The sequence below is a fragment of the Lagopus leucura genome, unplaced genomic scaffold (assembly GCF_019238085.1).
Source record: "Lagopus leucura isolate 7727_CA_CO unplaced genomic scaffold, USGS_WTPT01 Super-Scaffold_100001, whole genome shotgun sequence".
Lineage (NCBI taxonomy): Eukaryota > Metazoa > Chordata > Aves > Galliformes > Phasianidae > Lagopus > Lagopus leucura.
Window position 1 is genome coordinate 66,511,675 of NW_024962262.1, and position 15,233 is coordinate 66,526,907.

Here is a 15,233-nt window from a genome sequence, read left to right on the forward strand (position 1 = left end):
CTTTGAACTTCTTCCTTAAGGGCAATAATAGCATCCAGTGTTTCATTTTCAAGGTGCTCCGTAACTGCTGAGATGTTTACTATAGCTTTTTCTAGTTCTGCAATTCTTAGAAGGAAATTAATCACCTAATGAATAAGTGAAAACTACCAGGCCTTTCTACTAGTGGATTGGGCACTTCCCTTTTAACCTTTGAGAGTATTCCATGTTAATTGATCTGTTACTGCAACCTTTGGCATTACTATTCCTAGGGTACAGGTTCTGGTCCACCATGATGGTAACAGTCTCCACATAACCAGTACCATCCTTTGCCTTTAACTAACACCCAGTATTTATCCCTGTTTCTTTAAAAATACTCATCTGTCATCTGTAATACCCACTTTCAGTACAGATATTTTCCACTGGAGCACTCCCTGCTTGACTAGTCTATTTGTCTGTCAAACAAATGGCATTATTCATAGGTTGGGTTACTGCAATCTATGTCTGCAATTCTACATACTTATCTGCAAAGTATTCTAAGGTTTTGGTAACAAATATTGTATGCCAACTTTGTTTTGGAAGTGGTATTTCCCACAGCTGGTACAGACGTGTCTCATATTTTGTCATTTCCATGCATGTCTAACAAGAAATAGAATTCCAGGCAACAGAACAGCCACCTTTTCCATCAACTTCATATGCTTATTTTGATCCTATGCATCTAATTGATAAGCATAAGTAACTACTGCTAAGATTACCATTATCAATTTAAACAAATGGAGTATATCCCTTCAGTACTGCTAAAAAGCTTAGCAAACAATTAATATGAATAACGTAAGGCAAACAATCACTGTTACACTTAAGATAATTATCTTTGACAACTGCAAGTTCATAATACAATTTTCTGATTCCCATCTGTAAGCTGTGTTCTTTTCTGTGTAGTCTGTTCCACTTGCCACTGTGGGATGGATGCTTTCTTCGCTCTTTGTCAGTAATATTTGGTATAGTCCTTTCCATTTCTCCTCCAGTGGTTTGAAGCTCCAGCTCCATTAATAGACCCACTGCCCAGGTTGAAATGGATGCATTCTGACTTCCAGAGGTGTTGGTGTCGCATGAGCCATGAACCTGTGGATAGAAGGTAGGATTTTCCCTAAAGATATGACATTGTCATAGATTTAGTTCACCCAGTTGATTTATATCACTATTACCCATCAATATTTGAAATTGTCTTCCATAGATAATTTCATAAGGGCTTATTTTCTCTTTAGAACACCATTTCCTAACATGAAGTAAGATGAGAGGTAGGGCCTCAGGCCATTTCAAGTCAGCTTCTTGACAGATTTTACTGATTTGCATTTCAAGGTTTGATTCATCCTTTCCACCTTTACACTGGACTGTGACCTATATAGAGTATGTAAATCCCATTCTATTCAATGTTTTTTGCTAGATTTTGGACAATTTCAGCTACAAAATGCAAACCTTTATTTGACGATATACCTATTGGTACCTCAAATCTAGGTATAATTTCTTTTAGCAACACTTTTACTATTTTCCTTGCTTTGTTGGTGTGATAGGGATAAACCTCTGATCATTCTCAAAAAGTATCAATCAATAACAACAAATACCTGTAGCCAGCTTGCTATGGGAGTTTGGAAAAGACTACTTGCCAATAGTGTCCTGGGCTGTTTCCCCTTCTTATGATTCCACAGGGTGGTCTTTTTTATTTTTCAAATATAATTCACATTTCCTCACCATTCTTTTCACCATTACTCCCATTCACATGCTTAAAATTTGAGTTTTTAAGTTATCCGTGATGGCTTCTGTTCCCCACTGTGTGATTTGATGGTTATTTTCTACTGTTTTCCTCATTACTAGCTGGGGAACCATTACATGGTTTTTGGAATTACCCACCATCCTTCTTCATTTTTCTTAGCTTTTAGCAGGGAAGCCAATTTCTCATCTTCAGTCTGGTATTTTGGAGGTTCATTGATCCGTTCTTGATGTTTCTGGGATACTAATTGGAGGAAAACTCCTTCTGCTGCATTCTTGGCTGCTGTATCTGTGTGGCTGTTACCAATACTAATATTGTTGTTGTTTGATTGCTGGGCTTTGCAATGCATTGTAGCTACTTCTTTTGGTAATTACCCCTCTTCTAACAATTCTATTACTGTTTCTCCATATTTTACAGGTGTTCCTTGGGAGTTTAGTAGCCCTGTTGTTTCCAGATAGCACCATGTGCAAGCACAACCCCAAATGCAAATTTTGAGTCTGTCCACATACTGTCTCTTTTTTCCTTTTACTAAATCCAAAGCTCCTAGCAAGGTTACGAATTCTGCTTTCTGTGCTTAGCTGGAATGTGCCAGAATTATGGCATTCTTAATGCTATCTTGCATGAAACTCCTACCTTCCACAAACATTTCCATATCTGGATTCCGAGGGGACAGTCTTTCAAATCAGTTCTGCTACAATATACTTGTTCAATAGTGTGAAGACAGTCGTGTTTGATTTCCCTTCCTTCTATTGTGTTTAAAAACAGGGCTGGATTCAGTATATTGGTTACTTTTAATTCCATATCCTCTTGCTCCACCAGGTAGTTCATGATCCAGTTTTGCTCCTGGCTTCAGCTGGTTACGGGTTTGGATTCGACCATCCACGTGTTCCTGTTGCCCAGATCCATGGTATCACTGCAATTTCCACTCCTTCCGGTACTGTCTGGTCAGGATGGGATGATTTCTGTAACGTCACCGTTACAGTGATGTATGGCTACAGCCGTGTTAGTCTGTTTTCAGAAGCAATTTAAATATGACTTAGCAGCATATAGGCTTCATGCTCAGCCTTAGCACAGGGATGAGCCATATTTTAGTACTCTAGCTAATAGATTATTTTAAAGTGAAGTTTTATGCAAAAGCTTGCTCCTTGGTGCCACAGTTCATTGTGTTATCTTTCTTAGACTTGTGCATTTAACATGAAATCATTTCTCAGTGTTTCTCCTATTGCTGTTAACAAAAACTCAAAGTCCTCAGTACAAACAAGGCTGAGCCAGGAGCCATGTCAGTCAGATGTCATGCTGCAGGCAGGGATCTAAAACTGACATGGGTTGCCCTGTCACCCTCATGCTGAGAAACAAGAGAGAAAAATCAGCAAAAAAAAAACCCACCTTTTACAGCACTCATTTGTATGAGTGCAGCAGTGTAAAGTAGGACAGACCCGTGAAATTAGGATGTTGGCAAGGGGTTACTGGAGTACTTCTGTGACTGTGTGATGATATTGATGCTGTTTCTTCCTCCGCTGTAGCACAGCCATTAGGGCACCCAGCCAGCCAGTGGAAAAAGCTGCATCAGGACATGGTGCAGGTACACCTTAGACTTGGGGTTACAGAACCTTCTGTGAAGCAATGTCTTTTGCATGCATGTGCGTGCTCCTAGGCTGCCTCTGCTCAGGGAATGCATTTGGCTGTCACGTGGCTAGCAGGCCACCACTGTACTAGAGCTTCTGGTCACAACTCACTTTTAAGCTGGGGACACTGTGTGTGCACCATTTCCACGAAGCTCCCAAGTCACTGCTATGTGTCTCAGCTCTGCTTCACATCCCTGCCCATCTCTCTCCTTCAGCATAGAAGTGGAGATAACTGAACTCCCCAGAGCTGAAGCTTTTTTGCCTGCCTTTTCCCTTCCGAAAAGGAGAAATGTCTACAGCAAAGAGGCTCTGTAGCAGAGGCAGGTGAAGTGACTTTGAATACAAACATACTTACAGCTCCAGCACCCCATGTTTTCAGTATGGTTTATCCACACAGTAAGCTAAGCAGACAGGCTCATTTTCAAAAACTGGGTTTCAAAGTCAAAGATGAGAGAGGTGTGACAGATGTCTACAAGAGGGAAATTCTGTCAGAAGGCACCCTCTCTTTACACCAGAAGACCTGTGATGAGACAAGGCTGCCAGATGTTCAGATCCATCAAGGAGCTCACAGCAGCAAAGGAAAGCAGAGCTGGGACCCGTAGGGAGACAGCAGGGAAGTGGCACTTTCAGTCATGTGAGAAAAGAATCTGCCCCTGGAGCTTGCAGGCTGTGGTGCACTGATATTTTTACCTGTTACACACCACTGACTTTGGTTCTTGTTTCTGATCTGATATCTACTAAAATATTTCCCCTTGAAAATGTAGATCTCCAAGTGGTAAATTAACATTTCATACAAAATGCTGACAGTGGGCTCATTTTCTTACTCAGCTTTTACAGAATATATATATATATGTATAATATAATGGAATCAGCAGCAGCCTCCCCGCTGTCCTGAAGAATGGTGCAGGCAGCTCGATGAGTGAAAACCTGCCCCAGCAGAGACGTCACTGCTGGCCGCCGGGTGGCGGTGCCGAGCCGCCGTTGCCCGCTGCCAGAAGGCTGCCACGGGCCTTCACGCGCTCGGTGTGCCGGTGCTCGGCTGAAAGCAAGAGAAGAGCGCAGGAAAAAAGCGCCTGGCGGGTCGTGAAAGCTGGGCTTCTGTTCAGTGGCTAGGCTGGGCTATATTTCTTGCAGACCCGCGCGTAGCTGGGTTATTTTGGCCCCAGGCTTTATGCACAGGGGGTTATGCTAACCTCACTTTCTGCTTATGCCAGCCTTAACCTGAAAAGTACTGCCAGCTTAAAGTGATCATGGTTTTAAACTAAAATAAGGGAGATTTGGATTAGGTATTAGGGAGAAATTCCTCACTATGTGGGATGTGAGGCGCTGGCACGGCTGCTCAGAGAAGCTGTGGTGCCCCATTGCTGGACGTGCTTGAGGCCAGGTTGGATGGGCCCTGGGCCCTGGCCTCAGCATGGGGTAATTTATCTTGTAAACAAAACAGGGGTTGTAAAAAAAAGGCAGGGGTTTCATACTATCTTATTCCCATGAGTGAAGGGGTCAGTGCAGTGACAGCCTGAGACTGGACGTGAAAGCAGGTCTGGTGTGTAGTGTAGCAGAGAAAGCTCCATAGATGATGCTTTTTGAGAACAGATATAAAGTTGAGGATGAGGCTTTCCCCTCCATGTAAGAAGTCTTAGAAGATTCTAGTCTGCTTTTTCCTCTTTGGTGTAAAATAAAGGGAAGGTCAAGAGACACACAATGCAAAGAGTTCAAAATAAATATTTCGACCGACAAAATAAAAGAGGCTAGTCAATGTCTCTCACTGGCTATATGGGAGAGAGCTCAGCAGCCTTGTCTTAGCATATTGGCAGCAATGCAGGAACTGGGTCTCTTTCATTTTCTTTTCTTTACCTCTCTCTTTTGGAATCTGTGCATGCAGAATTTTACATGGCCCTTTTAGTAGGCAGGTGTGAAACACTCAGTCCTATGTTATTTAAATTTGTACAGAAATACACAGAGCTTTATTTCACAGATCAACAGAGGAACTAGAATAACTGGCATAAAATTACTGTGAGGAAGTGAAGAGTCCTGAGATCTGAGTACTTTTTCAGGGCTGTCACACAGAAAATGGTTCACTGAACCATTCATTACAAAGAAGAAAAACAGCGTGCAGTAATCAGCTAGCACGACAGACATTTTAGAAACAGTAAGAAAAAAGTGTTTCAGTTTTTCATACTTCAGTTTAACACACTCCTACATAATTGTTAATACACAGCTGCCAACATTCCCTTTTCTTGTATATGATGCTGTTTGTTTTGTTTTTTTTTAACTAGACCAAAGCATGAAACATATACATCTCTGGGATATTACACCAGTCATATTTCACATTTTCAGAAGGTTCAAACAGCAGAATTAAATTGAGGGTGATGTGTGGGTGGTTTTGATACCAACTCTAGCCACACTTGTTACATACAGAAACCATGCTATATGTTGTCCTGTCCATTTTCCAATTAATGGCAAACCTCCCAAATACCAGGGAGCTACAGCATCCACCGGCTCTGGAACTATTCAAAACCTCTATGCCTTGAGCTCAGGTGGTGAGATAAGCTATGGGTATTTGATAACTGCTTGGCTGAGAGCAACTAAATTATATTCTGCTTCATGGCTGCTAGTCAGACAGTTGAGAGAGTGTCAAACTTTGACAGTTGTGACTGATCTAAACCCTGCCCCTTTGGAGTTTATGGCCTGCCAAAAGCCTCCTAAGGCAGAGAGTCCATGTTTTGGTGGCTCTTGTATCTGAGGAGCTGCCAGGCAAGCCAGGGCTGTTGAAGCTCAGAGCATCCTGGCTTCGCACACTTGCTTGGAAGAAAAAACAGGAAGAATACTGCTATTCCTGGGTGGAAGGAGCTGGCTAGTCTTCACAGCTAGAATGGACATCCACGAATCAGAACAGACACTTTGCCTTCCCTGACCACTTTTCATTTCATGCTCTTTATTGTGGATTTGGGAATCGTGATACCATAGAGGCAAAACATTCAGAAATCATTAAACTCCCTCAAAGGTATTTCTTTTTAAAGAAAGAATACTTTTGGAATAAATGTCTGGTGGGCTTGTAAGCTACAGAATATACACGGACCATTTTCCATATTCTTTTCTACAATCACAGAAGCAAAGTCATTACCTTTTTTTTTTCTTTTTTTTTTTTTTTCATAGTGTCAGAATTCCCAGAGCTGGAACTGTGTGAGAGTACAAAAAAATGAAAAAAAAAACCCAGGCAGTCAAGTGACACGTGTCCTCCCTGCTAACCCAAGTGGAGAGGAAATGTTACAGTTTGCATGTGTGTCCCAAAAAAGAAGAGCTTTTGATTATATTTGGAGGCTCCTGTGAACCTTGAGTGATCAAAAGATAAATCATTCTAGTGACTATTTGTCAAGAGGGATCTGCAGGAATGGCATCTCTGACCTGGGATAATAAAGAAGATAAGGCTGGGATGAGATAATTCTTCTGTGAATTGTGTATTACAGTTCAGCATTGAAAATTATTCAAAGTGACAATACATTTTTCAGCAGGAAGCCTCACCAGTTACAGTATTTATTTTATCCAAACTCTGTATCTTGAGGAAGAGATAGTTTATGTCAATCATTTATAGGTGTGTGAGTTATTAAAAGTTGGTAGAAACATGTTTGAAATTGAACTATGGGTATGATATGAAATTGAACTATGGGTATGATATGAAATTGAACTATGGGTTAATTTATTTCCTAAATGAATGAGAAAGGAAACAGATTGCTGTGAGCTTCTGCTCTCACTTCCTTATGAGAGAAGTCATAGACACTGTCCCAGAAAGAACGGGGCTGTCGTGCACTCTTGTCTCGGGCAAACATGGGTAACTGGGTGGAGAATGAAGGACTGTCCATCTTTGTCGTTGTAAGTACCATTTTTTATTGTGATTTGTGTCCAGTAAAAAGGTCTGCAGAGTGTTTTAATAAGCAGATCTCTTTGTGTCAGCGGATAATGTGTTTGATTATTCAGAAGCTAGGGCAGCAAGTGCAGTGACGCACTTCAAGAACTTGATTTTGAAGGAGCTCTCCCTGGTACGTGCGTTGCTGTAGGTTCCACTGTGAACTGAGAAATGGTTGTATGTTAGCTGTTTTCTTGGGTAGAAATACATTTAAGTGCCTGCTATTTTTAGATGCAACGATGAATTAAGGAAAAGAAATAACACTGCATCTCATTGTTAACTATTGAACTTCAAAATAGAAAGCAATCACAACAACAGGGTTTTCTTGCATTTTTGTAAACAGAAGTAGATGCAACTGAGAGCAGGTTGGATGTGTCTTGAGGATAGAAAATTAGCATTAGAGTCAGATTCCAGAATTTAGAGCAGAAAGTGATGAATTTTTCATTAGGGCAACTAGCATTTGAATCCATTTTGAATAGTTTGCATGGAGTAGCTGTGGAAGTATATTAAACTATTCCAAGCAAGATTTAAAAGTACTAAAAATCTCACTCTTGTTTCATCTAGATAAACAGTAAGCAACTCCTTATGGGAGAAAATTCAGGCAGAAGCTAGTATTTCAAAGTTCTCTTTTTTTCACATCAGTGCAATGTCATACTCAAGATAAGTATATACATATGTTTATATTATAATATATAAAACATGTAATAACAAAGTAACACCATTTAAGGGATTTCTGCAAGGTGGGGTTAGTATGTGTAAGTACTATTCACCGAAATCCTTAGCAAAGCATTCTTCATTGCCCACTACAGTATTATTATACAGGGCTGTCCCATGCCTGATAGAAACAGACACGATTTATATTGGTTTGCTCCAACAAAGCAGACACCTAATGCCACCTGATGGAAATCCCTTCACTTTCCCAGACTAATTCCATACAGGTAAGATGTTGGCTTCAAATGCCAAACCAATCCCAGGTTTTTACAGTGTCAGGTTGGGCCAAAGGACCAGCGAAAATATGGGTCGAGAGGGCTGAGCTACTGTCAAGTCAGTTTCTGGTATCCTTAACTTACAGCCATAGACTGAGTTTTCTCCCAGTTCTTGGAGGTTTTTTTGTCTGTTTGTACATCCTGGTTAATCTGTTTAGAATAGAGGTGCATTGATACAGATTGTACCACATAACACAGTATGTGAAATCAGCCAACAGCTGATTTGACGGGCAAATGGCCAAATTTCTGCGGCCAGATGGGCTACCTTCTGTAGTTTTGAGAAGGGCTAATAACTTCCCTTTACCTGAAGAAATCTGCACTGTAGGATACACACTGTGAGAGTACTGCAGTATAGCTATGAAAAAAACCCGATTTTGGATAGTCTAAACTCTACCTAAATGCCTGCATTGAATATTTCTTGCTGACTGATTTCAGACGTTTAGAGCCTCCTACACAATAGAAAACGTTATGGTCAGGCCTTGGGTGTAATTAAGGCAATCTATATTTAGATCTCAAGCTTCTTGCTGCTGTTGAACAGCAATTAAGTGTTCCTCATACAAAGGTTAATACATCTAAGGAAGCACCATTTTGAAGAGGTCCTACCTTTTAATGATGTTTGGAGATTTAACTAACCTCACAGACTTAATTAGACACATGTAATATCACAGTTCTTATATAATCATGTCTAAATTCTTAGAACCATGCAAAATTTTCAGCTGCCAATATCTGTATTTGTGTTTATTGCCATTTCCATACACCTCAAAGCTAATTTCTACCAGAAAAAAAAAAATATATATATACATATATATATATTCTCCCTGCTGAACCCTCATACTCAGCACAGCTGTCTCTACAAATAGAAACACAAAGATCTCATTGGCCATTTTCTGTGCTGTGTAAATTTTCGTGAATGATCAACAAAGTTTAAAGTTTCCTCTTCATTTTTCTTTCAGCTTGTGTGGTTGGGGTTAAACATCTTCCTCTTTTGGTGGTTCTATCTTGCATATGATCTCCCACAAAATTTCTTCTACAGCAGAGTACTCCTTGGCGTAAGTACAAAGCATACATTATCTTGGCACAGAGTGCACACACACAATTTTTCCTAGTTTTATTTGATTGAAACAGGATTAGTTTGCTGGAGCAACAGGTTCAAGAAGGAGTTAAAAGTCAAATAAACGGATAACTGAATGCACATAGTTGTCCAGAGCTTCTGAATAGAAAGCTGATAGCAAAATGGACACATCTCATTCTAAAGATGTTTCCAGGTAACAACTGTGCTCAGGGTAATTAAAGTGAATATGCATGGTGGCTACTTTATTAAGGAGGAGACAAATAAAGTATTGCTTCTAGAACTATGATGCAATCATTTTCCCTTCCAATTGTTTTTCGTAGCACAAAACAATTTATATGGCTATCAAGGGAACATATTCCTAAAAGATGAGGCAATGAATTTCCCTGGATTCTTTTTACAGAGATGCACACACAAGGGACAGTTTGGAGCTAGAGTCCTAGGCCTTCTGAAGAGACCTTTTGAAACTGAGAAGAGCTTTATGAGCATGACAAAGCTTCTTTGATATTGGTGCTAGTTGCAAGAAAGACTAACCTACATTTGTGAAGAATTCTGGATCCAGTCTCATTGCTTTTCTGAACACTAAACCACTTCCCTCTTAAGCTGTCCTTCCGTCTACCCTAATTCAGCCAACTGAAATAGCAGCGGGGAAATTTTCTTCAAATGTTGGGAAGGAAAATGCTGCTAGTTTAAACTTGCACCTGCACTTGGCTACCAACTGCCAAATGTGACGGGGAGCTTTTCATACTGCTGTGTTATTTCAAAACTGTAAATAGAAGGTAGCTTATCTGGAAGAATCTTCTCTTTCTGCATTTGTGCCCCTAACTAGGCCAGAGCATGGCTGCTCTGAAGTGCAAACATTGTTAACTAACTCTAAATCTCATGCTCATGAATAGTGGTGTCATAATCACATATAAAATCTGTGCTTATCTGTCTCCTGGATAGTGTCTTAGGTAATTAATTTAATAATAGCACCTCTCCAATTTCAGCGTGCTTTGGCTCTGGCAAGAGCTCCTGCAGCGTGTCTGAATTTCAACTGCATGCTGATTCTGCTGCCAGTATGTCGAAACTTGCTCTCCTTCCTCAGAGGATCAAGTGCGGTAAGATGAAAAAAGAATTTCAAAATTTATGACAAATAATAACCCAAGTAGCTTTGCAAGTGCACCAAGAATCTTTGTCCAAGTTCCCCAAATATACCATAGTTTTGGGATCTCTTCTTTGAAGAAGCAGATAAGCTGAGGGTTTTGCTCTGAGCAAGACAGAGGTCTATATGCTAGTGGTAAGCCTAGAGCTCTATTGAGATATTTAGCCTTGACTTACCCTTCCTCTTTTTTTTTGTCTCCTGGGCATCATGCTGTCTCAGATGCAAAGGCCCTCTGCTCCATGCCAACCATCACTGGTGGTGCTTACACATATTTGCCTAGTCTATCAATGATACAGTACCCATTCATGGTGGGATAAATTAGCCTTTATCTCCTTGCTTGCATTTTCAGCTCTTACAGCAAATACATGCTTTCACAGACTTTTAGAAAGGGACCTTTTCAGCAAGTTCATAAACTACATTCTTCCTTTTTTGCATTGCATGTCCATCTCAGGATGAGAAGTTCACCACCCTTTTGACTATTTCTAGCTCCCAGCTGCCCAGTATCAAGGAACTAAGAAAAGGACAATCAATTCTAGGTGATATCTGGAGTGGCTTCCTATGGTAGCACTGACTCTGTCACGTTGCTGAAATGCAGATTGCTGTCTATTATAACAGAAACAATGCAGGAAAAAAAAAATAAAATTATCCAGGCATATTAAAAAAAAAAAAGGCTCCTGTTCCACAGCTCTGATGATTAGGCCTCCAAAGGGAACTGTAAGTTGCAAACCTTGTTAATACAAAATGGATGTGCCTTGTCAGCTGAGGGGACCCTAGCACTTCTTGTGTTTTTTTTTCTATTCATCCTGTTGCCTCATTTCTATCTGCATCACAGTCACTCCATTCCTATCAAGGACCAGTATGCTGCCACGCCACACCTCAGTGGAATAATATTCTCCTTGAGCTCATCAACTTTCCTTCCAAATATATGATTACTCCTTTCTTTCTGTCATCCTTAGTATATGCGCAGTCAACAACACTAGTTCACAGAACATGGTTTTCATCTGTAAATCTGTCAGAAATTCTTTCATGCAGACGAGACTGTTTGTTAGGGTGGAAAAAGCAGAGCAAAAGAATAAGCAATCATACAATATGTGCAGTTTCAAGAGTCCTTCATAGCAGAGGAGAGTGGGATATAAAGCCACCAGAAAATAATCAGACACAACCCAGGCTATATATTCACCTAGTACATATACTCTGGCAGTCATTGTGGGTGAATATGAGCTGCCTCTGCTCCTAAATTATATTTCCAATGCCATCCAAAGTGCTCTGGCCTTTTTTAGGCATAGCACTAACAAATGTAAACTTGGAAATACCAGACCAGACTTTCTGTCTTGTTCTATACCCCTTCAGATTCTGGGTAGTGATAAAAGCAGACATGCTGTCTCCATGTGCGTGAAAGAAAAAGAATAATAACTAAAAATGTAGGGCTAAAGTTGTTCTTCCTCTACTTTGAGGAAGATCAAATAGTATATGCCACAATGACAGCTGGCTCCCCAAGCTGCAAAAGTTAATAATGAACATAAATTTAGTAAGATTTTGTTTTGTCATTAGATGAATACAACTGGAAAACACTGATGAGATCTTGATCATACCAGGTCTTCATGAGGTCTGAACTAGATCTCACAGGCATCAAGCTGAAAGCAGGTTGGGAAGAGGACTTCTGAGCTCAAAGCAATGAAAGAACTGAAGACATTTGCAGAGACATTACAGTAATGCTAAAATATGATTCTAAGGGCTGAGAATTTTATTCCAGCTGGGTCTTAATGCTGCTTGTCCCTAGTTGCAAATCTCCTTTTCAATTTGCAAGTGAGAATCATGTAGAGAGCTGCATGGTTTTGGTGCCTGCCTGCAGCTCACTGTCTGGCTGTATGAGGAAGCTAAAGGCTCTGAGGGTGTACAAGGACATGAGGAAGAGACATACAATAGGACTGTTAGGCAGTCAGACTTTGTTTAACTGCAATTGCATGTTGCAATAAGGCTATACCTCAGGAAGAAGGTGATTATCTTAAGCAAAACATGCCAAGTCCAATGTGCCAGGGGTAGTGCTGGGACTGTCGTAGCCTTGGTGCAGCAGTACAGTTGCTTATGGTTGTTCTGCTGTTCAGTCTAATTAATTATGCTCTGTGAGGATTTCTTAAGAAAATCAGGATTTTTAAATGTCATGTAACATATTGAAAGGGTAGTGGCCTTTCCAACAGCAATGCCATTGAGGTTAGGGAGAGGGGAAATTTGTTCAAACCAATTGCTCAATAGCAGTGTGCTGGAAACTCCCTCCCTTTACATCCTGCCACCCAGAAATCATTCACTACAAAGATATTTATCAGTAACAGCAATATTGTCTTTGCATACCCCTTTGTTCTGTATTCATTGCTGTTGTTAATGAGCTTCACCACTGAACCTAACTGCAGCATTTTGCTACTGCTTGGTCTTATGCTTAATTGTTCTGGTGTTCTATTGTCCCTTCTGTTTCACTCTGAATGTCTGGGATGATGTGATCCACCCTGTTGACTGGGAAGATACTTTACCATACCATCTACAAAGTTAGTGTTCAGCAAGCACTTGGATGATTATGTTGCTCTCTTAATTGGCTGTGTAAAACACCTATATGGCTCTCATGTTTTAGCTTGCTTAGTAATTTCTGGGTTTTTGTCAGTCAGCAAAAGCAATATAAGGACACAACACAGAATAATTACACTTTATTCTGTGTGGAGACAGCAAATGCTAGCTTTACATGAGCAAGAATTTATAGGAAAACTCCTGCTGACTACAATAGAGACTATAATTTAGATGGGACCTCTCAGGTACCTGTCATAATAGTTAATGAAAATATCATTCTGTTTTTCTAAGAGCCGTTCTTCAGCTTGTATTAGTAGAGACTTTTTTATTCTTATTTCTCTTTGGGTAATTCCACTGACAAGTTGCAAGTGAGTGTTTGCCAAGTACACCCAGAGTTCTGGGATAGGAAACACTTAGAACCAGAAGTAACTGATGTGTTTGGAGTGGAAGCACCCAAACTTGGATGCTTGGAGTGTGAATTGCAGCAGGGTCCTGTTGCTATGTGGCAGTACAAGTCAACTTCTCCAGGCATGGCAGAGTATGATTATTCCCTCCATTTATAGCATCTAATTTAAATTTAACACAGATAAGATAGATATATTTTTCCCATAATTGATGTTATTTTGCTTTCTCATTGTCATATACTTTGTTTCAATTAGACATATTAAAATACAACATGTTATTATCATATTCTGATATATGGAGTAATATATTTTTGTTTATATTTAGGAATTCTAATTCTTTACCAGCAATGTCACCAATTCTTGTGCTCAGGGCCTCCATTTTTTTTCTCTGCATTTAAATAAGTGTGTGTAGGAATCACAAGTAGTCTGCAAATATTTTTTTCCTCAAACTCAAAGTGCTGCTCTACCCGTATCAGACGGCAACTGGACAGGAACCTCACCTTTCACAAAATGGTGGCATGGATGATCGCCCTTCATACTGGTTGGTACTCAAATGTTTCTCTGGTTATTGCTTTCCTGTTCGTGTTACATAGAATTCAAATGAGATCCAAGTTCTTAAGGATATAGGAAGAGAGCTGATTTTATTAACTTAAATGAGTCAGAGTGCATGAAGGCTTGAAACATTGTAAGTAAGTATTATTCTGCAACTGGTAGCAAAAGATGAATAAGAAAGGATGCTTTTCTCTTTCACAGCTAGTAACATTCATGACAAGGATTAATAAAAGGTATTTGACAATGCCTTTAGAACCAAATACTCTGACTAAAATTTCTGTTTAGGCTTATTTCTTAGCTGGCACATTTGAAACAAATAGAAGAAATTATGAAAGAATTAACACTCATCAGTGATCCGAAATTGCCATGGGAGTGGCACAGGTTCTAAGCTGCTGTTGAGAAATGCTACAAAGCTTACCCCAGAACAGGGAGCATTTACTCTGTACTTATCCCTAATTATTTATTTTTTTTCTCTTTCCTAGCAATTCACATCATTGCACACTTATTCAATGTAGAGTGGAGCGTGCATGCACGTGTTGAAGAGGAAGGAACATTGGCAGCTGTGCTTTCTAGACTTGGTGATGGCCCACATGAAAGCTATATCAACTTTTATAGACAAACTATTCCGGTAAGTGACATCCAGCTGTGAAGAATCATTATTACATTCATTTGGATGATTACCTAAGAGTATCTCAGAAGGCTGTCTATTTCTGGAGTGCACAATCTGTCTTTGAACCATCTTGCAGGAAAGCCTTTTGTAATTCATTTTCCTGTAGTGATCAGTAATAGTGTTGCTGATTTTTGTAATACCTTAGGCTTCTTCACGTGAGGATTTCAAAGTAGCTTTAAAACAGCATAGAAAAAAAATGCCCTGTAAAAGAAGTTTTTTGAGTAAGGCAGGCATTCCCACAGAAAGGTCGACAGAAATTGAGAAAAACATTTGAAATTGGGTTCCCTAAGCTCAGGATTAAAAAAAGAATTAAAAAAAAAGAAAAAGAAAAAAAAAAAAACAGAAAAAGAAAAAGAAAACAGAAAAAGAAACCTCCCAATTTCTCAGAAGCTCTGAGAATCTGACGTTCTTGTAAGCTGGGAGACCCACAACTGCCCAGCACCACTAAAAAAAAGAGTTTTAGTTTAGCTCTAAATATGGATGTGGGACTTCAGCTTTAGCAAGAGAGCTATGCAAAAATGTTCATTTTTCCCACACACATATTGCTGAGCAGTAGCAGAATAAGAAATTGTCTTTGGT

The 15,233-nt window shown here is 39.8% G+C and overlaps 1 protein-coding gene across 2 annotated transcripts in view; it reads left to right on the forward strand.

Moving 5' to 3' along the window:
* Nucleotides 1-15,233, forward strand: part of LOC122178257 (cytochrome b-245 heavy chain) — a 28,868-nt gene that overhangs the window by 1,787 nt on the left and 11,848 nt on the right. Inside the window, exons 2-7 of one of the 2 annotated variants that reach the window (XM_042868331.1) lie at nucleotides 1,002-1,111; nucleotides 2,564-2,651; nucleotides 9,213-9,308; nucleotides 10,318-10,428; nucleotides 13,889-13,973; nucleotides 14,467-14,612. In XM_042868331.1, the coding sequence (XP_042724265.1) occupies nucleotides 2,571-2,651; nucleotides 9,213-9,308; nucleotides 10,318-10,428; nucleotides 13,889-13,973; nucleotides 14,467-14,612 (519 nt within the window). In that variant the 5' untranslated portion in view covers nucleotides 1,002-1,111; nucleotides 2,564-2,570. Of the gene's footprint in view, nucleotides 1-1,001; nucleotides 1,112-2,563; nucleotides 2,652-7,142; nucleotides 7,240-9,212; nucleotides 9,309-10,317; nucleotides 10,429-13,888; nucleotides 13,974-14,466; nucleotides 14,613-15,233 lie in introns of those variants that run through there. The other variant, XM_042868332.1, reaches the window with a different exon arrangement.